The sequence below is a fragment of the Apium graveolens genome, chromosome 8, assembly GCF_009905375.1.
Source record: "Apium graveolens cultivar Ventura chromosome 8, ASM990537v1, whole genome shotgun sequence".
NCBI classification, from domain to species: Eukaryota; Viridiplantae; Streptophyta; class Magnoliopsida; order Apiales; family Apiaceae; genus Apium; species Apium graveolens.
Window position 1 is genome coordinate 9,158,384 of NC_133654.1, and position 27,900 is coordinate 9,186,283.

General features: G+C 32.4%; 4 protein-coding genes across 7 annotated transcripts; all 4 read left to right on the plus strand.

Annotated features, from left to right (window-relative positions):
* Window positions 1-1,109: 1,109 nt before the first annotated feature.
* LOC141679255 (F-box protein CPR1-like) lies at window positions 1,110-2,982 on the plus strand. The gene is made up of 2 exons (XM_074485759.1): window positions 1,110-2,453; window positions 2,918-2,982. Exons 1-2 carry the CDS (start codon window positions 1,253-1,255, stop codon window positions 2,980-2,982), a joined length of 1,266 nt encoding a protein of 421 aa, XP_074341860.1. The 5' UTR covers window positions 1,110-1,252.
* A 5,898-nt stretch (window positions 2,983-8,880) lies between these two features.
* LOC141678346 (F-box protein CPR1-like) lies at window positions 8,881-11,345 on the plus strand. 2 transcript variants are annotated; one of them, XM_074484641.1, is made up of 3 exons: window positions 8,881-10,018; window positions 10,483-10,590; window positions 11,013-11,337. In XM_074484641.1, exons 1-2 carry the CDS (start codon window positions 8,977-8,979, stop codon window positions 10,545-10,547), a joined length of 1,107 nt encoding a protein of 368 aa, XP_074340742.1. In that variant the 5' UTR covers window positions 8,881-8,976; the 3' UTR covers window positions 10,548-10,590; window positions 11,013-11,337. The 2 variants fall into 2 exon arrangements, with proteins under 2 accessions (XP_074340742.1, XP_074340741.1); XM_074484640.1 differs by having other exon boundaries at window positions 10,483-11,345.
* Window positions 11,346-16,670: 5,325 nt separating this feature from the next.
* Window positions 16,671-19,135, plus strand: LOC141678339 (F-box protein CPR1-like). 2 transcript variants are annotated; one of them, XM_074484629.1, is made up of 3 exons: window positions 16,671-17,808; window positions 18,273-18,380; window positions 18,803-19,127. In XM_074484629.1, the coding sequence occupies exons 1-2, from the start codon at window positions 16,767-16,769 to the stop codon at window positions 18,335-18,337; spliced, it is 1,107 nt and encodes a 368-aa protein (XP_074340730.1). In that variant the 5' UTR covers window positions 16,671-16,766; the 3' UTR covers window positions 18,338-18,380; window positions 18,803-19,127. The 2 variants fall into 2 exon arrangements, with proteins under 2 accessions (XP_074340730.1, XP_074340729.1); XM_074484628.1 differs by having other exon boundaries at window positions 18,273-19,135.
* Window positions 19,136-24,452: 5,317 nt separating this feature from the next.
* LOC141678340 (F-box protein CPR1-like) lies at window positions 24,453-26,917 on the plus strand. 2 transcript variants are annotated; one of them, XM_074484631.1, is made up of 3 exons: window positions 24,453-25,590; window positions 26,055-26,162; window positions 26,585-26,909. In XM_074484631.1, exons 1-2 carry the CDS (start codon window positions 24,549-24,551, stop codon window positions 26,117-26,119), a joined length of 1,107 nt encoding a protein of 368 aa, XP_074340732.1. In that variant the 5' UTR covers window positions 24,453-24,548; the 3' UTR covers window positions 26,120-26,162; window positions 26,585-26,909. The 2 variants fall into 2 exon arrangements, with proteins under 2 accessions (XP_074340732.1, XP_074340731.1); XM_074484630.1 differs by having other exon boundaries at window positions 26,055-26,917.
* Window positions 26,918-27,900: the final 983 nt, after the last annotated feature.

The following is a 27,900-nucleotide window of genomic DNA, read 5'->3' on the forward strand; positions in this document are numbered from 1 at the left end:
CTTATTTATATTTCAATTTGGTAATTATCTAAAATACTTAGAAAATTTAAAAAAATAGTTTCCTCTTTATTCACAACTATAAACTTACATCTATGTTTTTAGTTTTAGTTCATGTTGGAGTATTTGGGATATACAATCTATGAAATGATGAATTTTAAACCTACATTTGTCTATGTTACATTTCTTTTTGAAAAAATCAAATTACAAAAAAAATTATTATAAATGAGAATGTATACAATTATATAATATCATTATCATCTTTTGCAAATATATATATATATATAACAAATTTATACAAAAGTATAATTAAATTTGGAATGCATAGTGAGATAAAAATTTTAAAAATATACAATTAAAAATATATAAAATGTATTTGAACTAATGAGAATAAAGTTTTACCATTAATTATAAGTATCTATTTACATTGATTTATAAAAGATATCAGTATGTATAAATATTAATCTCCAAACAAATCATTATAATTATATTAAATTCATTTACATAAGAAAGTTATTTAGACCAGAACTTACAAGAAATAATAAAAAAATAATGATTATAGAAGAAAAACAAATGAAAGATATATTACATTTATATAATATTAATACAATTAACTAATAAATCGAATTCATTTTATAAACTGAAATTATGAATGTACATAATCTTGAATAATCCCAAAATTCAAACTAGAATGTCACAAGCTAAAAGTTAATATAAAATAATTAAATTACAATACCAAAATACATTATTTGTTAATTCTAAATTAATTAAACTAGTAATAGAAATATTCATTTTATAATTACAACTTAATACTTTTTCATCACAAAACATACCATAAAATTCATAAAAAAAAAAAGAAGAGAGTAGCAAAGTGTTGAGAACAATAACTAGAGATAGCACCTAATGATAGCTAAACCCCAGAACCCCAAATGAGAGGCATGCCTAACCCCTCCCTTTAACCCCTCCCTTTGCTTTTTTCCCTTCAAGATGAGGATGCATATAGGAGAATGCATACGTTACATATTGACATTGTATGCAAAGGGATGAGGATGTTCATCTCTTTTATTGCTGCTAAAGTATTGTGCTTGTTACACGTAGTCCTAGTCCTGCCCAACTTACACGTAGCCAACTTACACGTAGTTTTAATGACATAATCCCCCTTTTCCTTAACTCAAAAGACTTTGGTTACACTCATTTCATATTCATCCTTTCAACTCTTCATTTTTCCCATCTTCATCCTTATAACCCCTTAAAAATGTCAAAGGAGATGTTCTTTGATGCTCCCTTTGAGGTAGTGGTATGCATTTTCGCTCACTTACCTGCCAAAAAACTGTTGTGCTATCGCTCAGTTTCGAAAGCCTATTGTGATTTGATCGACAGTCGATACTTTGCCAACCTGCATTGGTGTAATTCCATGAGAACTCGCTCTAATCTTATCATACTTTGCAGGAGCATAGGAATGGCTTCTGTTGGCAGTGATGCAGGTATGCATCGTGTTGATATTGATACACTCTTACATTCTGTACTAAAATGTCCTATGGACTGGGATTTTTTCAGTAAATTTATTGGCACCTGTAATGGTGTAGTCTTATTGTACGATGGATATGAACATATAACCTTTTGGAATCCGACTATTCGTACTTATATTGACCTGATTCATCCTCGTGCAAGTACTCCTCAGAATCCAAATGGGAATATTAAATATAATTTTGGCTTTGGGTATGATCATTTCAATGATGATTACAAAGTGGTGATGTCTTTTCAGTTGGATATTACAGCAGTACTAAATGGTGAGGAAATTGTTAAGGAAGCTTATGTTTTTAGTTTGAAATCAAATATATGGAGAAAAATAGGAGACTTTCCGTATTTTGTTTGTAAAAGTGGATGTTATGGTGCATATGTTGGTGGTTCCTTATACTGGACTTGTGTGGAGCGAAGTGTTGATTCTAATTTCCGCAGCTTAATTGTTGCATTTGATCTTGCAACGGAAGAGTATAGGATTATACCAACGCCCCTATATGAAGATATTAGTTCTGAGGTTGAAATTACAATTGGGTCGTTGGAAGAATCTCTTTGGGCTCACTGCTCTTTGGTCGTTGAAGGTGAAGAGGACTCGGTGGGCTTTTCAGACACATGGATACTCCACGAAGTAGACAAAGAACCGTATTCGTGGACAAAATTACTTTCACTAGATTATCCAAGTAAATTTTGTAAGCCATTGGCATATTCAAAGCGTGGTAAGAATGTACTTTTGGATAACCGCATGAAGTTGTTATGGTATGATCTAGTCAAGGGAGAGGAAGGACGAGAGATAAATATTAGGGGTTTGCCTGACTACTTTGGCTCAGACGTCTGTGTTGAAAGTCTTGTTCATCTTGATTGCGGTTCAAGTGATAAGGAGAATCAGCATATAGGAGAGGAAAAGGTTGTCGAAGACGATATACAAAGTAATGAAGGTAATCAATCCTACTCAATCCTATATCTTTAATTCTTATGCTGAATTTTTTAAGTCAATTGCATATCATTTAGTCCTAGCTATCAGCAAGTTGTTTTTGCAGTTTCCTTGTACTATTTTGGAACTTATTAAAGCTTGTATTTTGAACTTGTCTTTTAAACTATATGAGTATCCAATTTTAAGTGTTCTTTCCTTCTTGATCATTTCAATTAAACTTGCTGTTGCATCACTTTAACTTATTTTCACAATGTTCTGCATTAATTACTGATAGCACCTGTTTTACTTCATTTATGATATTAATGTTCTTGAATTACCTCAATGGATTCTTTACTCTCTGTTAAGAGGATAAGAGCAATTATAAGTTCTTACAGTGATCTGTTGGCCATCTATGACGTTTGTAGTATACTCCATTTGGTTCTGGTTAATGACAGTCATTAATTACTAATTTTGCATATCAATGTGTAGAATCAATCTTCTCTGTGATCGCAAACTTTGTGACTGAACTATTCAGGGGGAACTTTGAGTTTTGAGTCTTCTGGCAAATACTTCACCACATTAACTACCATGATTCGTGTAAGTTGAAACTTGACCTTTATAATTCAAATGATTTTTCTTCTATTACATATATGTTGATCAACTCTAGGGTGTATCTTAATGGTTCATACAATAAAACTAATCAGACATTGCCATTTATCTGTCATTTATTCTACTGGTATCATGGAAAATGTTCAGCAGCTGTCATAGTTTATGGTTACAAATATACAAGTAAATGGTAGCAAGACCTCTTTCAATTGCAAATAATAATTATATTTTTGAATTTCACTCATGCTCCTTTCCTTTACTCCTGACCGGTTGGAGCTAATCTTTCCGTGTTCCTCATGGAAGCGACACTTCTGGCATCAGTTAAATTAAGTACGAGGCTCGTTGTAAAAACAAATTCAACTTGTTAAACCACTGTAGATTGCAAGTATTAATTCTGAGAGTTTTTATGACAGATCCGGCGTTTCTTAATACTATAGCTCGACACATGTGAGATCCAAGGAGATGAAGTCCGATCATCCAGTTCTTTTGATGACTAGTAATGCAAGTTGTCTCTTCAAGTTATAAATGTCTATAGTATGATGTTAGGATCATGGATGCTTATATGTAAATATACGGTTGGATCTTTATAATTGATGCATGTTTGTATAAAATTAATTACTTATAATGATGTATATGTTCCATGTCAGCTGCCACCTCAATTTACACATGTTGTCATATCAATGCTAGCTGCCTGGACCACTCAGTTTATCGTTGTTACCTTCTTTTTCTTTTTCAATTCTGTTGCATTGCATTTATTCTATTTCTGGAGTCTTTAGTTTGTTACTAGTATTTTGGCCATGAGGCATATTCCCAATGTATAGGTGTATGAAGTCTACTCATTCAGATGACAATGAATTATTATTGAAGCATTGCTTAGTATTTCTTGTTCATTGCTTTATCTGCAATTCACTATTTGCTCTAGATGTCTACATAGTATCAAAGCTAGCACTGCAGATTTAGCTTCATCCCTTTTCACCCATCATATCAAAGCACTCTTCTTTTATTTCATTCTCCTCAATCCTTGATTTGATTCTTCCAGATTAACAAAGAAACAAGTCTTTTTTTTTGAGAAACTTCTGTATCATGGTAATTGGAGGACGTCTTACCTTTGCAGATATGCAAAATCCTTTGTTCTTACACCCATCTCATTATTCACTCTCAATTAGTGTGACAAATCTGCAAGGAGCTGGTGACTATAAGTCCTGAAAAAGATCCTTTGAAATTCAGCTATCATCCAAAAGAAAGTTGGGGTTCTTGAATGGTACAGCCAAAAGGAGCACAGATAATGTAACAAAAGCTGCACAATGGGATACGTGCAATGACCTGTTAATTTCTTGGCTTCATAGTAACGTATTTGATAATATAAGGCAGTCTATTTTGTTCATTAATACTGCTTATGATATATGGCTTGAGCTTGAAAAGCGCTTTTTGTTAAGCAATGGGTCTCGAAAGTATAAGTCGAGTAAAGACCTCTTTGGGCATAAACAAAACAAGCTAAAAATTAATGATTATTTTACTACCCTCAGTAGCTTATGGGAAGAGCTTGACTCTATGAATACCTTGTCGATTGTAACCACTAATAGCCATTGATGTGACATCTCTTTTAACCGCTATTGAAACCCAAAAGGCTGAGTCAAAACTGTTTCAATTTTAAATGGTTTAGATGAGTGTTACTCTGCTGTTCGTAGTCAACTTTTAATGCGGATTCCCTTACCTAGTGTGGAAATGGCATTTGCTGCTATCCAGCAAGAAGAAACCCAAACTGATGTCCTACACCACAGTGAATTTGAGCTATCAACCATGTTTAGTCAAATCATAGAGTTGATCATCACGAAATGGCCAACAATGCCCAAGTTAATTCACAAGCTGATGAAAGTGAAGTTGTTTCTAAAGCACAACAACTACAACAATTACTGAAGTTACTGCTAAGTGAGGGTAAGTCCCAAGTTAAAGGTTATGAAACTGAGGATGAACTGGAAAATTATTTCTCAGGAATGGTGTCAATTAATAGGTTGAATGTAGATAAGGACACCTGGATTATAGACTCCGGAGAAAGTGACCATATGACATCAAGTCTTGATAATTTGATGAATGTTCAACCTGCTAAAACTGAACTTATTATCAAGTTACCAACTGGTGACACGGCAAAGATAACTCACACTGGTGATGTCAAACTCTCGAATGGCCTGGTTTTGCATAAAGTATTGTACGTCCCACAATTTAAACACAGTGTTAGGAACATGTTACAGGCTTGATAAGTTGTAAAAATTCCTTAGTAAATTTGATTAAGTGTGTTTGTAGCTTTCGACGGATGATCTTATATGTCATCTGTTGAACGAGTAGTTTATGTATTAATAAGTATTTTGTAGCACATTCCTGTGTGTTGTAATGCCTTAAAGAATTAGAAGTTGTAGGACATTCTAATTTATGTTGACTGCAAGAATAATATGTAAAATAGGTTGGAAAATTGTATATATTAGATGCCTATGTAATTTTACATAAGTAAAATTGAGTCAATTGCTATGGAAACACTTTTGACGGATGTTCATCACAAGGCTTCGACGAATGACCCAAGTCACATTTCAATGGATGACTCAATTGAGTTTCGACGGATGATTCAATTGAGTTTCGATGGATGATTCAATGGAGTTTCAATGGATGATCCAACTGAGTCTCGACGGATAACGAATTTCAAACAGGAGTTGATAGTGATTTGACAGTCACATGGGTTGATTACACACAAAAGGAATGTGGCAGCCTATAATCAGGTTTTAGAGAATAAAAAAGCATTTTCATTTTCATGCTTTCTTGAAGAAAACCAAAGATACTGGATGGAGAAATGAAGAAGCATGTTATTAGACAAAGACACATTTTATTTTATTAGTTTATTTTATTCACTTGTAACTTGGTAATATATAAATCAAGAGTAGGTCGTAGTAAATCAAGCAATCAACTAGAGAAATAGAGAAGGTTGTATCTCTGAAGAATTTCTTCGTTCCTTGTGATTCTACTTGTAAGCAGCTGTGTACAATCTTTGTATCACGGAGTTCTCGAAATATACATATATCTAGTGGATAAGTTCAATCCACCAGAAAGTTTTTAAATACTTATGTTTAAATTACTTTCTGTTTGAATACATCAATACTTTCATTTCGCACTTTTGCATATTCAAACACCGTCATGTATATTTGTTAGATAAGTTCTTAAAATCGAAGAAGAAACCAAGAATTATATTCAACCCCCCCTTTTGTAATTCAACTATTAGATTGTCCGGGATTAACAATTGGTATCAGAGCAAGCTCTTGACACACTAAGAGTTTAAAGATCAAAGCAACTAACAAGATGAGCAGGAAGGATGTTGGAGTAAAGATCCCTTTCTGAAAATAATGCTTACTTTCTTGATAACTTGTTCTACTCGCTACACTTGGTTTATATACTACCAAGTTACATGATAAAAAGACAAACAAGTAAAACAAAAATTATTTTTAGTCTAATTTCATGCTGCTTCATTACACTATCCAGCATCTTTGAATATCTTCATAATTGCATGAAAATTGTAATGCTTCTTTGTTCTCTAAATCCTGCAATTAGGCTGCCACATTCCATTTATAAACATCCGACGCATGTGACTGTATAGTCAATGTCAACTGCACTTTTGAATATGATCATCCGTCGGGACTACGTTGGTCATCCGTTGGATTCCTTGTTGATTATCTGTCGGGAGCCTTTGTAGATCATCCGTGAGGAGCCTTTCTGCCACTTGACTCTATTTCACTTATACGGAATTGCAAGACATCTTATATTTACAATTAGCCACCCTATTCTGTATATCAATCTAGTAGAACATGACTTAAAGAATCCTATACAAGCTACTCAACTAATACATTATTATTTGCACACATGTGCTAGAAGCCTTATTATTATATAAGCTATACTCTTGATGGATGTTCAGTGGTCATCCGTAAGGACTATAAAGTTCATCCGTCGGGACTATTATAGAACATCTGTCGGGAGCTAAAAACACTAAGTTAAATCTACTAAAGTGTTTTGTTCAATTTACTATCAAGTTCACAACATATTCCTAACATACAATATTGCATAATAACTTGCATTTATTTTAAATTGTGCAATTGCTTGTTTAAGTTACATTTCGGTTACAAATTATGTTGTAAATATGGTTAGAAATTTGCAGAACATATTTTCGCAAATATTTTTCAAATTCAATTTCAGACTTGGTTGCAAAATGGTTTCAAAGTTGCACAACATATTTTTACAATTATTTTTTAAAAATATAGTAACTTTGTAAAAAAAATGTAAAACTTGGATATCTATGAAATAATCCCTAAAACTTATAAGTTGGCAAGTTGGTATTAATGGACATTACTAGTTATCTTATATTGATTTCTAAATTTATAAACTACACTAGTTAAAATTTAAAACTCATGAGAATAAATTTTCTTAGAAAAATTAGTTATTAACAAGACTACCTAGTGGACAAAACAAGCGACAACATGGCAAAACTAAAAAGAGGATAACTATTTTTGAAACTTAATTAAAGTGTAGCTAGAAAAGGTTTAAAATTTAGCACTATTTAATCAATTATCAATCAATCCTTTTATGAAAAATAATAAAATTATCCCATTAATTAAATTTTGATTAAATATTAGTGATTTCTCATATTTATTAAGTCATATATATATAAGTCATTTCTAACCAAATATTTTAGATTATTTAATATTCTTCCTTATTTATATTTCAATTTGGTAATTATCTAAAATACTTAGAAAATTTAAAAAAATAGTTTCCTCTTTATTCACAACTATAAACTTACATCTATGTTTTTAGTTTTAGTTCATGTTGGAGTATTTGGGATATACAATCTATGAAATGATGAATTTTAAACCTACATTTGTCTATGTTACATTTCTTTTTGAAAAAATCAAATTACAAAAAAAATTATTATAAATGAGAATGTATACAATTATATAATATCATTATCATCTTTTGCAAATATATATATATAACAAATTTATACAAAAGTATAATTAAATTTGGAATGCATAGTGAGATAAAAATTTTAAAAATATACAATTAAAATATATAAAATGTATTTGAACTAATGAGAATAAAGTTTTACCATTAATTATAAGTATCTATTTACATTGATTTATAAAAGATATCAGTATGTATAAATATTAATCTCCAAACAAATCATTATAATTATATTAAATTCATTTACATAAGAAAGTTATTTAGACCAGAACTTACAAAAATAATCAAAAAATAATGATTATAGAAGAAAAACAAATGAAAGATATATTACATTTATATAATATTAATACAATTAACTAATAAATCAAATTCATTTTATAAACTGAAATTATCAATGTACATAATCTTGAATAATCCCAAAATTCAAACTAGAATGTCACAAGCTAAAAGTTAATATAAAATAATTAAATTACAATACCAAAATACATTATTTGTTAATTCTAAATTAATTAAACTAGTAATAGAAATATTCATTTTATAATTACAACTTAATACTTTTTCATCACAAAACATACCATAAAATTCATAAAAAAAAAAAGAAGAGAGTAGCAAAGTATTGTGCTTGTTACACGTAGTCCTAGTCCTGCCCAACTTACACGTAGCCAACTTACACGTAGTTTTAATGACATAATCCCCCTTTTCCTTAACTCAAAAGACTTTGGTTACACTCATTTCATATTCATCCTTTCAACTCTTCATTTTTCCCATCTTCATCCTTATAACCCTTAAAAATGTCAAAGGAGATGTTCTTTGATGCTCCCTTTGAGGTAGTGGTATTCATTTTCGCTCACTTACCTGCCAAAAAACTGTTGTGCTATCGCTCAGTTTCGAAAGCCTATTGTGATTTGATCGACAGTCGATACTTTGCCAACCTGCATTGGTGTAATTCCATGAGAACTCGCTCTAATCTTATCATACTTTGCAGGAGCATAGGAATGGCTTCTGTTGGCAGTGATGCAGGTATGCATCGTGTTGATATTGATACACTCTTACATTCTGTACTAAAATGTCCTATGGACTGGGATTTTTTCAGTAAATTTATTGGCACCTGTAATGGTGTAGTCTTATTGTACGATGGATATGAACATATAACCTTTTGGAATCCGACTATTCGTACTTATATTGACCTGATTCATCCTCGTGCAAGTACTCCTCAGAATCCAAATGGGAATATTAAATATAATTTTGGCTTTGGGTATGATCATTTCAATGATGATTACAAAGTGGTGATGTCTTTTCAGTTGGATATTACAGCAGTACTAAATGGTGAGGAAATTGTTAAGGAAGCTTATGTTTTTAGTTTGAAATCAAATATATGGAGAAAAATAGGAGACTTTCCGTATTTTGTTTGTAAAAGTGGATGTTATGGTGCATATGTTGGTGGTTCCTTATACTGGACTTGTGTGGAGCGAAGTGTTGATTCTAATTTCCGCAGCTTAATTGTTGCATTTGATCTTGCAACGGAAGAGTATAGGATTATACCAACGCCCCTATATGAAGATATTAGTTCTGAGGTTGAAATTACAATTGGGTCGTTGGAAGAATCTCTTTGGGCTCACTGCTCTTTGGTCGTTGAAGGTGAAGAGGACTCGGTGGGCTTTTCAGACACATGGATACTCCACGAAGTAGACAAAGAACCGTATTCGTGGACAAAATTACTTTCACTAGATTATCCAAGTAAATTTTGTAAGCCATTGGCATATTCAAAGCGTGGTAAGAATGTACTTTTGGATAACCGCATGAAGTTGTTATGGTATGATCTAGTCAAGGGAGAGGAAGGACGAGAGATAAATATTAGGGGTTTGCCTGACTACTTTGGCTCAGACGTCTGTGTTGAAAGTCTTGTTCATCTTGATTGCGGTTCAAGTGATAAGGAGAATCAGCATATAGGAGAGGAAAAGGTTGTCGAAGACGATATACAAAGTAATGAAGGTAATCAATCCTACTCAATCCTATATCTTTAATTCTTATGCTGAATTTTTTAAGTCAATTGCATATCATTTAGTCCTAGCTATCAGCAAGTTGTTTTTGCAGTTTCCTTGTACTATTTTGGAACTTATTAAAGCTTGTATTTTGAACTTGTCTTTTAAACTATATGAGTATCCAATTTTAAGTGTTCTTTCCTTCTTGATCATTTCAATTAAACTTGCTGTTGCATCACTTTAACTTATTTTCACAATGTTCTGCATTAATTACTGATAGCACCTGTTTTACTTCATTTATGATATTAATGTTCTTGAATTACCTCAATGGATTCTTTACTCTCTGTTAAGAGGATAAGAGCAATTATAAGTTCTTACAGTGATCTGTTGGCCATCTATGACGTTTGTAGTATACTCCATTTGGTTCTGGTTAATGACAGTCATTAATTACTAATTTTGCATATCAATGTGTAGAATCAATCTTCTCTGTGATCGCAAACTTTGTGACTGAACTATTCAGGGGGATCTTTGAGTTTTGAGTCTTCTGGCAAATACTTCACCACATTAACTACCATGATTCGTGTAAGTTGAAACTTGACCTTTATAATTCAAATGATTTTTCTTCTATTACATATATGTTGATCAACTCTAGGGTGTATCTTAATGGTTCATACAATAAAACTAATCAGACATTGCCATTTATCTGTCATTTATTCTACTGGTATCATGGAAAATGTTCAGCAGCTGTCATAGTTTATGGTTACAAATATACAAGTAAATGGTAGCAAGACCTCTTTCAATTGCAAATAATAATTATATTTTTGAATTTCACTCATGCTCCTTTCCTTTACTCCTGACCGGTTGGAGCTAATCTTTCCGTGTTCCTCATGGAAGCGACACTTCTGGCATCAGTTAAATTAAGTACGAGGCTCGTTGTAAAAACAAATTCAACTTGTTAAACCACTGTAGATTGCAAGTATTAATTCTGAGAGTTTTTATGACAGATCCGGCGTTTCTTAATACTATAGCTCGACACATGTGAGATCCAAGGAGATGAAGTCCGATCATCCAGTTCTTTTGATGACTAGTAATGCAAGTTGTCTCTTCAAGTTATAAATGTCTGTAGTATGATGTTAGGATCATGGATGCTTATATGTAAATATACGGTTGGATCTTTATAATTGATGCATGTTTGTATAAAATTAATTACTTATAATGATGTATATGTTCCATGTCAGCTGCCACCTCAATTTACACATGTTGTCATATCAATGCTAGCTGCCTGGACCACTCAGTTTATCGTTGTTACCTTCTTTTTCTTTTTCAATTCTGTTGCATTGCATTTATTCTATTTCTGGAGTCTTTAGTTTGTTACTAGTATTTTGGCCATGAGGCATATTCCCAATGTATAGGTGTATGAAGTCTACTCATTCAGATGACAATGAATTATTATTGAAGCATTGCTTAGTATTTCTTGTTCATTGCTTTATCTGCAATTCACTATTTGCTCTAGATGTCTACATAGTATCAAAGCTAGCACTGCAGATTTAGCTTCATCCCTTTTCACCCATCATATCAAAGCACTCTTCTTTTATTTCATTCTCCTCAATCCTTAATTTGATTCTTCCAGATTAACAAAGAAACAAGTCTTTTTTTTTGAGAAACTTCTGTATCATGGTAATTGGAGGACGTCTTACCTTTGCAGATATGCAAAATCCTTTGTTCTTACACATCTCATTATTCACTCTCAATTAGTGTGACAAATCTGCAAGGAGCTGGTGACTATAAGTCCTGAAAAAGATCCTTTGAAATTCAGCTATCATCCAAAAGAAAGTTGGGGTTCTTGAATGGTACAGCCAAAAGGAGCACAGATAATGTAACAAAAGCTGCACAATGGGATACGTGCAATGACCTGTTAATTTCTTGGCTTCATAGTAACGTATTTGATAATATAAGGCAGTCTATTTTGTTCATTAATACTACTTATGATATATGGCTTGAGCTTGAAAAGCGCTTTTTGTTAAGCAATGGGTCTCGAAAGTATAAGTCGAGTAAAGACCTCTTTGGGCATAAACAAAACAAGCTAAAAATTAATGATTATTTTACTACCCTCAGTAGCTTATGGGAAGAGCTTGACTCTATGAATACCTTGTCGATTGTGACCACTATAGCCATTGATGTGACATCTCTTTTAACCGCTATTGAAACCCAAAAGGCTGAGTCAAAACTGTTTCAATTTTAAATGGTTTAGATGAGTGTTACTCTGCTGTTCGTAGTCAACTTTTAATGCGGATTCCCTTACCTAGTGTGGAAATGGCATTTGCTGCTATCCAGCAAGAAGAAACCCAAACTGATGTCCTACACCACAGTGAATTTGAGCTATCAACCATGTTTAGTCAAATCATAGAGTTGATCATCACGAAATGGCCAACAATGCCCAAGTTAATTCACAAGCTGATGAAAGTGAAGTTGTTTCTAAAGCACAACAACTACAACAATTACTGAAGTTACTGCTAAGTGAGGGTAAGTCCCAAGTTAAAGGTTATGAAACTGAGGATGAACTGGAAAATTATTTTTCAGGAATGGTGTCAATTAATAGGTTGAATGTAGATAAGGACACCTGGATTATAGACTCCGGAGAAAGTGACCATATGACATCAAGTCTTGATAATTTGATGAATGTTCAACCTGCTAAAACTGAACTTATTATCAAGTTACCAACTGGTGACACGGCAAAGATAACTCACACTGGTGATGTCAAACTCTCGAATGGCCTGGTTTTGCATAAAGTATTGTACGTCCCACAATTTAAACACAGTGTTAGGAACATGTTACAGGCTTGATAAGTTGTAAAAAATCCTTAGTAAATTTGATTAAGTGTGTTTGTAGCTTTCGACGGATGATCTTATATGTCATCTGTTGAACGAGTAGTTTATGTATTAATAAGTATTTTGTAGCACATTCCTGTGTGTTGTAATGCCTTAAAGAATTAGAAGTTGTAGGACATTCTAATTTATGTTGACTGCAAGAATAATATGTAAAATAGGTTGGAAAATTGTATATATTAGATGCCTTGTAATTTTACATAAGTGAAATTGAGTCAACTGCTATGGAAACACTTTTGACGGATGTTCATCACAAGGCTTCGACGAATGACCCAAGTCACATTTCAATGGATGACTCAATTGAGTTTCGACGGATGATTCAATTGAGTTTCGATGGATGATTCAATGGAGTTTCAATGGATGATCCAACTGAGTCTCGACGGATAACGAATTTCAAACAGGAGTTGATAGTGATTTGACAGTCACATGGGTTGATTACACACAAAAGGAATGTGGCAGCCTATAATCAGGTTTTAGAGAATAAAAAAGCATTTTTATTTTCATGCTTTCTTGAAGAAAACCAAAGATACTGGATGGAGAAATGAAGAAGCATGTTATTAGACAAAGACACATTTTATTTTATTAGTTTATTTTATTCACTTGTAACTTGGTAATATATAAACCAAGAGTAGCTCGTAGTAAATCAAGCAATCAACTAGAGAAATAGAGAAGGTTGTATCTCTGAAGAATTTCTTCGTTCCTTGTGATTCTACTTGTAAGCAGCTGTGTACAATCTTTGTATCACGGAGTTCTCGAAATATACATATATCTAGTGGATAAGTTCAATCCACCAGAAAGTTTTTAAATACTTATGTTTAAATTACTTTCTGTTTGAATACATCAATACTTTCATTTCGCACTTTTGCATATTCAAACACCGTCATGTATATTTGTTAGATAAGTTCTTAAAATCGAAGAAGAAACCAAGAATTATATTCAACCCCCCATTTTGTAATTCAACTATTAGATTGTCCGGGATTAACAATTGGTATCAGAGCAAGCTCTTGACACACTAAGAGTTTAAAGATCAAAGCAACTAACAAGATGAGCAGGAAGGATGTTGGAGTAAAGATCCCTTTCTGAAAATAATGCTTACTTTCTTGATAACTTGTTCTACTCGCTACACTTGGTTTATATACTACCAAGTTACATGATAAAAAGACAAACAAGTAAAACAAAAATTATTTTTAGTCTAATTTCATGCTGCTTCATTACACTATCCAGCATCTTTGAATATCTTCATAATTGCATGAAAATTGTAATGCTTCTTTGTTCTCTAAATCCTGCAATTAGGCTGCCACATTCCATTTGTAAACACCCGACGCATGTGACTGTATAGTCAATGTCAACTGCACTTTTGAATATGATCATCCGTCGGGACTACGTTGGTCATCCGTTGGATTCCTTGTTGATTATCTGTCGGGAGCCTTTGTAGATCATCCGTGAGGAGCCTTTCTGCCACTTGACTCTATTTCACTTATACGGAATTGCAAGACATCTTATATTTACAATTAGCCACCCTATTCTGTATATCAATCTAGTAGAACATGACTTAAAGAATCCTATACAAGCTACTCAACTAATACATTATTATTTGCACACATGTGCTAGAAGACTTATTATTATATAAGCTACACTCTTGATGGATGTTCAGTGGTCATCCGTCGGGACTATAAAGTTCATCCGTCGGGACTATTATAGAACATCCGTCGAGAGCTAAAAACACTAAGTTAAATCTACTAAAGTGTTTTGTTCAATTTACTATCAAGTTCACAACATATTCCTAACATACAATATTGCATAATAACTTGCATTTATTTTAAATTGTGCAATTGCTTGTTTAAGTTACATTTCGGTTACAAATTATGTTGTAAATATGGTTAGAAATTTGCAGAACATATTTTCGCAAATATTTTTCAAATTCAATTTCAAACTTGGTTGCAAAATGGTTTCAAAGTTGCACAACATATTTTTACAATTATTTTTTAAAAATATAGTAACTTTGTAAAAAAAATGTAAAACTTGGATATCTATGAAATAATCCCTAAAACTTATAAGTTGGCAAGTTGGTATTAATGGACATTACTAGTTATCTTATATTGATTTCTAAATTTATAAACTACACTAGTTAAAATTTAAAACTCATGAGAATAAATTTTCTTAGAAAAATTAGTTATTAACAAGACTACCTAGTGGACAAAACAAGCGACAACATGGCAAAACTAAAAAGAGGATAACTATTTTTGAAACTTAATTAAAGTGTAGCTAGAAAAGGTTTAAAATTTAGCACTATTTAATCAATTATCAATCAATCCTTTTATGAAAAATAATAAAATTATCCCATTAATTAAATTTTGATTAAATATTAGTGATTTCTCATATTTATTTAAGTCATATATATATAAGTCATTTCTAACCAAATATTTTAGATTATTTAATATTCTTCCTTATTTATATTTCAATTTGGTAATTATCTAAAATACTTAGAAAATTTAAAAAAATAGTTTCCTCTTTATTCACAACTATAAACTTACATCTATGTTTTTAGTTTTAGTTCATGTTGGAGTATTTGGGATATACAATCTATGAAATGATGAATTTTAAACCTACATTTGTCTATGTTACATTTCTTTTTGAAAAAATCAAATTACAAAAAAAATTATTATAAATGAGAATGTATACAATTATATAATATCATTATCATCTTTTGCAAATATATATATATATAACAAATTTATACAAAAGTATAATTAAATTTGGAATGCATAGTGAGATAAAAATTTTAAAAATATACAATTAAAAATATATAAAATGTATTTGAACTAATGAGAATAAAGTTTTACCATTAATTATAAGTATCTATTTACATTGATTTATAAAAGATATCAGTATGTATAAATATTAATCTCCAAACAAATCATTATAATTATATTAAATTCATTTACATAAGAAAGTTATTTAGACCAGAACTTACAAAAAATAATCAAAAAATAATGATTATAGAAGAAAAACAAATGAAAGATATATTACATTTATATAATATTAATACAATTAACTAATAAATCAAATTCATTTTATAAACTGAAATTATCAATGTACATAATCTTGAATAATCCCAAAATTCAAACTAGAATGTCACAAGCTAAAAGTTAATATAAAATAATTAAATTACAATACCAAAATACATTATTTGTTAATTCTAAATTAATTAAACTAGTAATAGAAATATTCATTTTATAATTACAACTTAATACTTTTTCATCACAAAACATACCATAAAATTCATAAAAAAAAAAAAGAAGAGAGTAGCAAAGTGTTGAGAACAATAACTAGAGATAGCACCTAATGATAGCTAGTGTCGAGAACAGCCCGAACCCCAGAACCCCAAATGAGAGGCATGCCTAACCCCTCCCTTTAACCCCTCCCTTTGCTTTTTTCCCTTCAAGATGAGGATGCATATAGGAGAATGCATACGTTACATATTGACATTGTATGCAAAGGGATGAGGATGTTCATCTCTTTTATTGCTGCTAAAGTATTGTGCTTGTTACACGTAGTCCTAGTCCTGCCCAACTTACACGTAGCCAACTTACACGTAGTTTTAATGACATAATCCCCCTTTTCCTTAACTCAAAAGACTTTGGTTACACTCATTTCATATTCATCCTTTCAACTCTTCATTTTTCCCATCTTCATCCTTATAACCCCTTAAAAATGTCAAAGGAGATGTTCTTTGATGCTCCCTTTGAGGTAGTGGTATTCATTTTCGCTCACTTACCTGCCAAAAAACTGTTGTGCTATCGCTCAGTTTCGAAAGCCTATTGTGATTTGATCGACAGTCGATACTTTGCCAACCTGCATTGGTGTAATTCCATGAGAACTCGCTCTAATCTTATCATACTTTGCAGGAGCATAGGAATGGCTTCTGTTGGCAGTGATGCAGGTATGCATCGTGTTGATATTGATACACTCTTACATTCTGTACTAAAATGTCCTATGGACTGGGATTTTTTCAGTAAATTTATTGGCACCTGTAATGGTGTAGTCTTATTGTACGATGGATATGAACATATAACCTTTTGGAATCCGACTATTCGTACTTATATTGACCTGATTCATCCTCGTGCAAGTACTCCTCAGAATCCAAATGGGAATATTAAATATAATTTTGGCTTTGGGTATGATCATTTCAATGATGATTACAAAGTGGTGATGTCTTTTCAGTTGGATATTACAGCAGTACTAAATGGTGAGGAAATTGTTAAGGAAGCTTATGTTTTTAGTTTGAAATCAAATATATGGAGAAAAATAGGAGACTTTCCGTATTTTGTTTGTAAAAGTGGATGTTATGGTGCATATGTTGGTGGTTCCTTATACTGGACTTGTGTGGAGCGAAGTGTTGATTCTAATTTCCGCAGCTTAATTGTTGCATTTGATCTTGCAACGGAAGAGTATAGGATTATACCAACGCCCCTATATGAAGATATTAGTTCTGAGGTTGAAATTACAATTGGGTCGTTGGAAGAATCTCTTTGGGCTCACTGCTCTTTGGTCGTTGAAGGTGAAGAGGACTCGGTGGGCTTTTCAGACACATGGATACTCCACGAAGTAGACAAAGAACCGTATTCGTGGACAAAATTACTTTCACTAGATTATCCAAGTAAATTTTGTAAGCCATTGGCATATTCAAAGCGTGGTAAGAATGTACTTTTGGATAACCGCATGAAGTTGTTATGGTATGATCTAGTCAAGGGAGAGGAAGGACGAGAGATAAATATTAGGGGTTTGCCTGACTACTTTGGCTCAGACGTCTGTGTTGAAAGTCTTGTTCATCTTGATTGCGGTTCAAGTGATAAGGAGAATCAGCATATAGGAGAGGAAAAGGTTGTCGAAGACGATATACAAAGTAATGAAGGTAATCAATCCTACTCAATCCTATATCTTTAATTCTTATGCTGAATTTTTTAAGTCAATTGCATATCATTTAGTCCTAGCTATCAGCAAGTTGTTTTTGCAGTTTCCTTGTACTATTTTGGAACTTATTAAAGCTTGTATTTTGAACTTGTCTTTTAAACTATATGAGTATCCAATTTTAAGTGTTCTTTCCTTCTTGATCATTTCAATTAAACTTGCTGTTGCATCACTTTAACTTATTTTCACAATGTTCTGCATTAATTACTGATAGCACCTGTTTTACTTCATTTATGATATTAATGTTCTTGAATTACCTCAATGGATTCTTTACTCTCTGTTAAGAGGATAAGAGCAATTATAAGTTCTTACAGTGATCTGTTGGCCATCTATGACGTTTGTAGTATACTCCATTTGGTTCTGGTTAATGACAGTCATTAATTACTAATTTTGCATATCAATGTGTAGAATCAATCTTCTCTGTGATCGCAAACTTTGTGACTGAACTATTCAGGGGGATCTTTGAGTTTTGAGTCTTCTGGCAAATACTTCACCACATTAACTACCATGATTCGTGTAAGTTGAAACTTGACCTTTATAATTCAAATGATTTTTCTTCTATTACATATATGTTGATCAACTCTAGGGTGTATCTTAATGGTTCATACAATAAAACTAATCAGACATTGCCATTTATCTGTCATTTATTCTACTGGTATCATGGAAAATGTTCAGCAGCTGTCATAGTTTATGGTTACAAATATACAAGTAAATGGTAGCAAGACCTCTTTCAATTGCAAATAATAATTATATTTTTGAATTTCACTCATGCTCCTTTCCTTTACTCCTGACCGGTTGGAGCTAATCTTTCCGTGTTCCTCATGGAAGCGACACTTCTGGCATCAGTTAAATTAAGTACGAGGCTCGTTGTAAAAACAAATTCAACTTGTTAAACCACTGTAGATTGCAAGTATTAATTCTGAGAGTTTTTATGACAGATCCGGCGTTTCTTAATACTATAGCTCGACACATGTGAGATCCAAGGAGATGAAGTCCGATCATCCAGTTCTTTTGATGACTAGTAATGCAAGTTGTCTCTTCAAGTTATAAATGTCTGTAGTATGATGTTAGGATCATGGATGCTTATATGTAAATATACGGTTGGATCTTTATAATTGATGCATGTTTGTATAAAATTAATTACTTATAATGATGTATATGTTCCATGTCAGCTGCCACCTCAATTTACACATGTTGTCATATCAATGCTAGCTGCCTGGACCACTCAGTTTATCGTTGTTACCTTCTTTTTCTTTTTCAATTCTGTTGCATTGCATTTATTCTATTTCTGGAGTCTTTAGTTTGTTACTAGTATTTTGGCCATGAGGCATATTCCCAATGTATAGGTGTATGAAGTCTACTCATTCAGATGACAATGAATTATTATTGAAGCATTGCTTAGTATTTCTTGTTCATTGCTTTATCTGCAATTCACTATTTGCTCTAGATGTCTACATAGTATCAAAGCTAGCACTGCAGATTTAGCTTCATCCCTTTTCACCCATCATATCAAAGCACTCTTCTTTTATTTCATTCTCCTCAATCCTTAATTTGATTCTTCCAGATTAACAAAGAAACAAGTCTTTTTTTTTGAGAAACTTCTGTATCATGGTAATTGGAGGACGTCTTACCTTTGCAGATATGCAAAATCCTTTGTTCTTACACATCTCATTATTCACTCTCAATTAGTGTGACAAATCTGCAAGGAGCTGGTGACTATAAGTCCTGAAAAAGATCCTTTGAAATTCAGCTATCATCCAAAAGAAAGTTGGGGTTCTTGAATGGTACAGCCAAAAGGAGCACAGATAATGTAACAAAAGCTGCACAATGGGATACGTGCAATGACCTGTTAATTTCTTGGCTTCATAGTAACGTATTTGATAATATAAGGCAGTCTATTTTGTTCATTAATACTACTTATGATATATGGCTTGAGCTTGAAAAGCGCTTTTTGTTAAGCAATGGGTCTCGAAAGTATAAGTCGAGTAAAGACCTCTTTGGGCATAAACAAAACAAGCTAAAAATTAATGATTATTTTACTACCCTCAGTAGCTTATGGGAAGAGCTTGACTCTATGAATACCTTGTCGATTGTGACCACTATAGCCATTGATGTGACATCTCTTTTAACCGCTATTGAAACCCAAAAGGCTGAGTCAAAACTGTTTCAATTTTAAATGGTTTAGATGAGTGTTACTCTGCTGTTCGTAGTCAACTTTTAATGCGGATTCCCTTACCTAGTGTGGAAATGGCATTTGCTGCTATCCAGCAAGAAGAAACCCAAACTGATGTCCTACACCACAGTGAATTTGAGCTATCAACCATGTTTAGTCAAATCATAGAGTTGATCATCACGAAATGGCCAACAATGCCCAAGTTAATTCACAAGCTGATGAAAGTGAAGTTGTTTCTAAAGCACAACAACTACAACAATTACTGAAGTTACTGCTAAGTGAGGGTAAGTCCCAAGTTAAAGGTTATGAAACTGAGGATGAACTGGAAAATTATTTTTCAGGAATGGTGTCAATTAATAGGTTGAATGTAGATAAGGACACCTGGATTATAGACTCCGGAGAAAGTGACCATATGACATCAAGTCTTGATAATTTGATGAATGTTCAACCTGCTAAAACTGAACTTATTATCAAGTTACCAACTGGTGACACGGCAAAGATAACTCACACTGGTGATGTCAAACTCTCGAATGGCCTGGTTTTGCATAAAGTATTGTACGTCCCACAATTTAAACACAGTGTTAGGAACATGTTACAGGCTTGATAAGTTGTAAAAAATCCTTAGTAAATTTGATTAAGTGTGTTTGTAGCTTTCGACGGATGATCTTATATGTCATCTGTTGAACGAGTAGTTTATGTATTAATAAGTATTTTGTAGCACATTCCTGTGTGTTGTAATGCCTTAAAGAATTAGAAGTTGTAGGACATTCTAATTTATGTTGACTGCAAGAATAATATGTAAAATAGGTTGGAAAATTGTATATATTAGATGCCTTGTAATTTTACATAAGTGAAATTGAGTCAACTGCTATGGAAACACTTTTGACGGATGTTCATCACAAGGCTTCGACGAATGACCCAAGTCACATTTCAATGGATGACTCAATTGAGTTTCGACGGATGATTCAATTGAGTTTCGATGGATGATTCAATGGAGTTTCAATGGATGATCCAACTGAGTCTCGACGGATAACGAATTTCAAACAGGAGTTGATAGTGATTTGACAGTCACATGGGTTGATTACACACAAAAGGAATGTGGCAGCCTATAATCAGGTTTTAGAGAATAAAAAAGCATTTTTATTTTCATGCTTTCTTGAAGAAAACCAAAGATACTGGATGGAGAAATGAAGAAGCATGTTATTAGACAAAGACACATTTTATTTTATTAGTTTATTTTATTCACTTGTAACTTGGTAATATATAAACCAAGAGTAGCTCGTAGTAAATCAAGCAATCAACTAGAGAAATAGAGAAGGTTGTATCTCTGAAGAATTTCTTCGTTCCTTGTGATTCTACTTGTAAGCAGCTGTGTACAATCTTTGTATCACGGAGTTCTCGAAATATACATATATCTAGTGGATAAGTTCAATCCACCAGAAAGTTTTTAAATACTTATGTTTAAATTACTTTCTGTTTGAATACATCAATACTTTCATTTCGCACTTTTGCATATTCAAACACCGTCATGTATATTTGTTAGATAAGTTCTTAAAATCGAAGAAGAAACCAAGAATTATATTCAACCCCCCATTTTGTAATTCAACTATTAGATTGTCCGGGATTAACAATTGGTATCAGAGCAAGCTCTTGACACACTAAGAGTTTAAAGATCAAAGCAACTAACAAGATGAGCAGGAAGGATGTTGGAGTAAAGATCCCTTTCTGAAAATAATGCTTACTTTCTTGATAACTTGTTCTACTCGCTACACTTGGTTTATATACTACCAAGTTACATGATAAAAAGACAAACAAGTAAAACAAAAATTATTTTTAGTCTAATTTCATGCTGCTTCATTACACTATCCAGCATCTTTGAATATCTTCATAATTGCATGAAAATTGTAATGCTTCTTTGTTCTCTAAATCCTGCAATTAGGCTGCCACATTCCATTTGTAAACACCCGACGCATGTGACTGTATAGTCAATGTCAACTGCACTTTTGAATATGATCATCCGTCGGGACTACGTTGGTCATCCGTTGGATTCCTTGTTGATTATCTGTCGGGAGCCTTTGTAGATCATCCGTGAGGAGCCTTTCTGCCACTTGACTCTATTTCACTTATACGGAATTGCAAGACATCTTATATTTACAATTAGCCACCCTATTCTGTATATCAATCTAGTAGAACATGACTTAAAGAATCCTATACAAGCTACTCAACTAATACATTATTATTTGCACACATGTGCTAGAAGACTTATTATTATATAAGCTACACTCTTGATGGATGTTCAGTGGTCATCCGTCGGGACTATAAAGTTCATCCGTCGGGACTATTATAGAACATCCGTCGAGAGCTAAAAACACTAAGTTAAATCTACTAAAGTGTTTTGTTCAATTTACTATCAAGTTCACAACATATTCCTAACATACAATATTGCATAATAACTTGCATTTATTTTAAATTGTGCAATTGCTTGTTTAAGTTACATTTCGGTTACAAATTATGTTGTAAATATGGTTAGAAATTTGCAGAACATATTTTCGCAAATATTTTTCAAATTCAATTTCAAACTTGGTTGCAAAATGGTTTCAAAGTTGCACAACATATTTTTACAATTATTTTTTAAAAATATAGTAACTTTGTAAAAAAAATGTAAAACTTGGATATCTATGAAATAATCCCTAAAACTTATAAGTTGGCAAGTTGGTATTAATGGACATTACTAGTTATCTTATATTGATTTCTAAATTTATAAACTACACTAGTTAAAATTTAAAACTCATGAGAATAAATTTTCTTAGAAAAATTAGTTATTAACAAGACTACCTAGTGGACAAAACAAGCGACAACATGGCAAAACTAAAAAGAGGATAACTATTTTTGAAACTTAATTAAAGTGTAGCTAGAAAAGGTTTAAAATTTAGCACTATTTAATCAATTATCAATCAATCCTTTTATGAAAAATAATAAAATTATCCCATTAATTAAATTTTGATTAAATATTAGTGATTTCTCATATTTATTTAAGTCATATATATATAAGTCATTTCTAACCAAATATTTTAGATTATTTAATATTCTTCCTTATTTATATTTCAATTTGGTAATTATCTAAAATACTTAGAAAATTTAAAAAAATAGTTTCCTCTTTATTCACAACTATAAACTTACATCTATGTTTTTAGTTTTAGTTCATGTTGGAGTATTTGGGATATACAATCTATGAAATGATGAATTTTAAACCTACATTTGTCTATGTTACATTTCTTTTTGAAAAAATCAAATTACAAAAAAAATTATTATAAATGAGAATGTATACAATTATATAATATCATTATCATCTTTTGCAAATATATATATATATAACAAATTTATACAAAAGTATAATTAAATTTGGAATGCATAGTGAGATAAAAATTTTAAAAATATACAATTAAAAATATATAAAATGTATTTGAACTAATGAGAATAAAGTTTTACCATTAATTATAAGTATCTATTTACATTGATTTATAAAAGATATCAGTATGTATAAATATTAATCTCCAAACAAATCATTATAATTATATTAAATTCATTTACATAAGAAAGTTATTTAGACCAGAACTTACAAGAAATAATAAAAAAATAATGATTATAGAAGAAAAACAAATGAAAGATATATTACATTTATATAATATTAATACAATTAACTAATAAATCGAATTCATTTTATAAACTGAAATTATGAATGTACATAATCTTGAATAATCCCAAAATTCAAACTAGAATGTCACAAGCTAAAAGTTAATATAAAATAATTAAATTACAATACCAAAATACATTATTTGTTAATTCTAAATTAATTAAACTAGTAATAGAAATATTCATTTTATAATTACAACTTAATACTTTTTCATCACAAAACATACCATAAAATTCATAAAAAAAAAAAGAAGAGAGTAGCAAAGTGTTGAGAACAATAACTAGAGATAGCACCTAATGATAGCTAGTGTCGAGAACAGCCCAGAACCCCAAATGAGAGGCATGCCTAACCCCTCCCTTTAACCCCTCCCTTTGCTTTTTTCCCTTCAAGATGAGGATGCATATAGGAGAATGCATACGTTACATATTGACATTGTATGCAAAGGGATGAGGATGTTCATCTCTTTTATTGCTGCTAAAGTATTGTGCTTGTTACACGTAGTCCTAGTCCTGCCCAACTTACACGTAGCCAACTTACACGTAGTTTTAATGACATAATCCCCCTTTTCCTTAACTCAAAAGACTTTGGTTACACTCATTTCATATTCATCCTTTCAACTCTTCATTTTTCCCATCTTCATCCTTATAACCCCTTAAAAATGTCAAAGGAGATGTTCTTTGATGCTCCCTTTGAGGTAGTGGTATTCATTTTCGCTCACTTACCTGCCAAAAAACTGTTGTGCTATCGCTCAGTTTCGAAAGCCTATTGTGATTTGATCGACAGTCGATACTTTGCCAACCTGCATTGGTGTAATTCCATGAGAACTCGCTCTAATCTTATCATACTTTGCAGGAGCATAGGAATGGCTTCTGTTGGCAGTGATGCAGGTATGCATCGTGTTGATATTGATACACTCTTACATTCTGTACTAAAATGTCCTATGGACTGGGATTTTTTCAGTAAATTTATTGGCACCTGTAATGGTGTAGTCTTATTGTACGATGGATATGAACATATAACCTTTTGGAATCCGACTATTCGTACTTATATTGACCTGATTCATCCTCGTGCAAGTACTCCTCAGAATCCAAATGGGAATATTAAATATAATTTTGGCTTTGGGTATGATCATTTCAATGATGATTACAAAGTGGTGATGTCTTTTCAGTTGGATATTACAGCAGTACTAAATGGTGAGGAAATTGTTAAGGAAGCTTATGTTTTTAGTTTGAAATCAAATATATGGAGAAAAATAGGAGACTTTCCGTATTTTGTTTGTAAAAGTGGATGTTATGGTGCATATGTTGGTGGTTCCTTATACTGGACTTGTGTGGAGCGAAGTGTTGATTCTAATTTCCGCAGCTTAATTGTTGCATTTGATCTTGCAACGGAAGAGTATAGGATTATACCAACGCCCCTATATGAAGATATTAGTTCTGAGGTTGAAATTACAATTGGGTCGTTGGAAGAATCTCTTTGGGCTCACTGCTCTTTGGTCGTTGAAGGTGAAGAGGACTCGGTGGGCTTTTCAGACACATGGATACTCCACGAAGTAGACAAAGAACCGTATTCGTGGACAAAATTACTTTCACTAGATTATCCAAGTAAATTTTGTAAGCCATTGGCATATTCAAAGCGTGGTAAGAATGTACTTTTGGATAACCGCATGAAGTTGTTATGGTATGATCTAGTCAAGGGAGAGGAAGGACGAGAGATAAATATTAGGGGTTTGCCTGACTACTTTGGCTCAGACGTCTGTGTTGAAAGTCTTGTTCATCTTGATTGCGGTTCAAGTGATAAGGAGAATCAGCATATAGGAGAGGAAAAGGTTGTCGAAGACGATATACAAAGTAATGAAGGTAATCAATCCTACTCAATCCTATATCTTTAATTCTTATGCTGAATTTTTTAAGTCAATTGCATATCATTTAGTCCTAGCTATCAGCAAGTTGTTTTTGCAGTTTCCTTGTACTATTTTGGAACTTATTAAAGCTTGTATTTTGAACTTGTCTTTTAAACTATATGAGTATCCAATTTTAAGTGTTCTTTCCTTCTTGATCATTTCAATTAAACTTGCTGTTGCATCACTTTAACTTATTTTCACAATGTTCTGCATTAATTACTGATAGCACCTGTTTTACTTCATTTATGATATTAATGTTCTTGAATTACCTCAATGGATTCTTTACTCTCTGTTAAGAGGATAAGAGCAATTATAAGTTCTTACAGTGATCTGTTGGCCATCTATGACGTTTGTAGTATACTCCATTTGGTTCTGGTTAATGACAGTCATTAATTACTAATTTTGCATATCAATGTGTAGAATCAATCTTCTCTGTGATCGCAAACTTTGTGACTGAACTATTCAGGGGGATCTTTGAGTTTTGAGTCTTCTGGCAAATACTTCACCACATTAACTACCATGATTCGTGTAAGTTGAAACTTGACCTTTATAATTCAAATGATTTTTCTTCTATTACATATATGTTGATCAACTCTAGGGTGTATCTTAATGGTTCATACAATAAAACTAATCAGACATTGCCATTTATCTGTCATTTATTCTACTGGTATCATGGAAAATGTTCAGCAGCTGTCATAGTTTATGGTTACAAATATACAAGTAAATGGTAGCAAGACCTCTTTCAATTGCAAATAATAATTATATTTTTGAATTTCACTCATGCTCCTTTCCTTTACTCCTGACCGGTTGGAGCTAATCTTTCCGTGTTCCTCATGGAAGCGACACTTCTGGCATCAGTTAAATTAAGTACGAGGCTCGTTGTAAAAACAAATTCAACTTGTTAAACCACTGTAGATTGCAAGTATTAATTCTGAGAGTTTTTATGACAGATCCGGCGTTTCTTAATACTATAGCTCGACACATGTGAGATCCAAGGAGATGAAGTCCGATCATCCAGTTCTTTTGATGACTAGTAATGCAAGTTGTCTCTTCAAGTTATAAATGTCTGTAGTATGATGTTAGGATCATGGATGCTTATATGTAAATATACGGTTGGATCTTTATAATTGATGCATGTTTGTATAAAATTAATTACTTATAATGATGTATATGTTCCATGTCAGCTGCCACCTCAATTTACACATGTTGTCATATCAATGCTAGCTGCCTGGACCACTCAGTTTATCGTTGTTACCTTCTTTTTCTTTTTCAATTCTGTTGCATTGCATTTATTCTATTTCTGGAGTCTTTAGTTTGTTACTAGTATTTTGGCCATGAGGCATATTCCCAATGTATAGGTGTATGAAGTCTACTCATTCAGATGACAATGAATTATTATTGAAGCATTGCTTAGTATTTCTTGTTCATTGCTTTATCTGCAATTCACTATTTGCTCTAGATGTCTACATAGTATCAAAGCTAGCACTGCAGATTTAGCTTCATCCCTTTTCACCCATCATATCAAAGCACTCTTCTTTTATTTCATTCTCCTCAATCCTTATTTGATTCTTCCAGATTAACAAAGAAACAAGTCTTTTTTTTTGAGAAACTTCTGTATCATGGTAATTGGAGGACGTCTTACCTTTGCAGATATGCAAAATCCTTTGTTCTTACACCATCTCATTATTCACTCTCAATTAGTGTGACAAATCTGCAAGGAGCTGGTGACTATAAGTCCTGAAAAAGATCCTTTGAAATTCAGCTATCATCCAAAAGAAAGTTGGGGTTCTTGAATGGTACAGCCAAAAGGAGCACAGATAATGTAACAAAAGCTGCACAATGGGATACGTGCAATGACCTGTTAATTTCTTGGCTTCATAGTAACGTATTTGATAATATAAGGCAGTCTATTTTGTTCATTAATACTACTTATGATATATGGCTTGAGCTTGAAAAGCGCTTTTTGTTAAGCAATGGGTCTCGAAAGTATAAGTCGAGTAAAGACCTCTTTGGGCATAAACAAAACAAGCTAAAAATTAATGATTATTTTACTACCCTCAGTAGCTTATGGGAAGAGCTTGACTCTATGAATACCTTGTCGATTGTGACCACTATAGCCATTGATGTGACATCTCTTTTAACCGCTATTGAAACCCAAAAGGCTGAGTCAAAACTGTTTCAATTTTAAATGGTTTAGATGAGTGTTACTCTGCTGTTCGTAGTCAACTTTTAATGCGGATTCCCTTACCTAGTGTGGAAATGGCAT

What these genes read in the sequence shown, in the direction of transcription:
- LOC141679255 (XM_074485759.1), top strand. Translation starts at nt 1,253, where the DNA reads ATGTCAAAGGAGATGTTCTTTGATGCTCCCTTTGAGGTAGTGGTATGC. An exon ending in CGATATACAAAGTAATGAAG is followed by an intron (nt 2,454 to 2,917) that starts GTAATCAATCCT and finishes ATCAATGTGTAG; the next exon opens with AATCAATCTTCTCTGTGATC.
- LOC141678346 (XM_074484640.1), top strand. Translation starts at nt 8,977, where the DNA reads ATGAGAACTCGCTCTAATCTTATCATACTTTGCAGGAGCATAGGAATG. An exon ending in CGATATACAAAGTAATGAAG is followed by an intron (nt 10,019 to 10,482) that starts GTAATCAATCCT and finishes ATCAATGTGTAG; the next exon opens with AATCAATCTTCTCTGTGATC.
- LOC141678340 (XM_074484630.1), top strand. Translation starts at nt 24,549, where the DNA reads ATGAGAACTCGCTCTAATCTTATCATACTTTGCAGGAGCATAGGAATG. An exon ending in CGATATACAAAGTAATGAAG is followed by an intron (nt 25,591 to 26,054) that starts GTAATCAATCCT and finishes ATCAATGTGTAG; the next exon opens with AATCAATCTTCTCTGTGATC.
- LOC141678339 (XM_074484628.1), top strand. Translation starts at nt 16,767, where the DNA reads ATGAGAACTCGCTCTAATCTTATCATACTTTGCAGGAGCATAGGAATG. An exon ending in CGATATACAAAGTAATGAAG is followed by an intron (nt 17,809 to 18,272) that starts GTAATCAATCCT and finishes ATCAATGTGTAG; the next exon opens with AATCAATCTTCTCTGTGATC.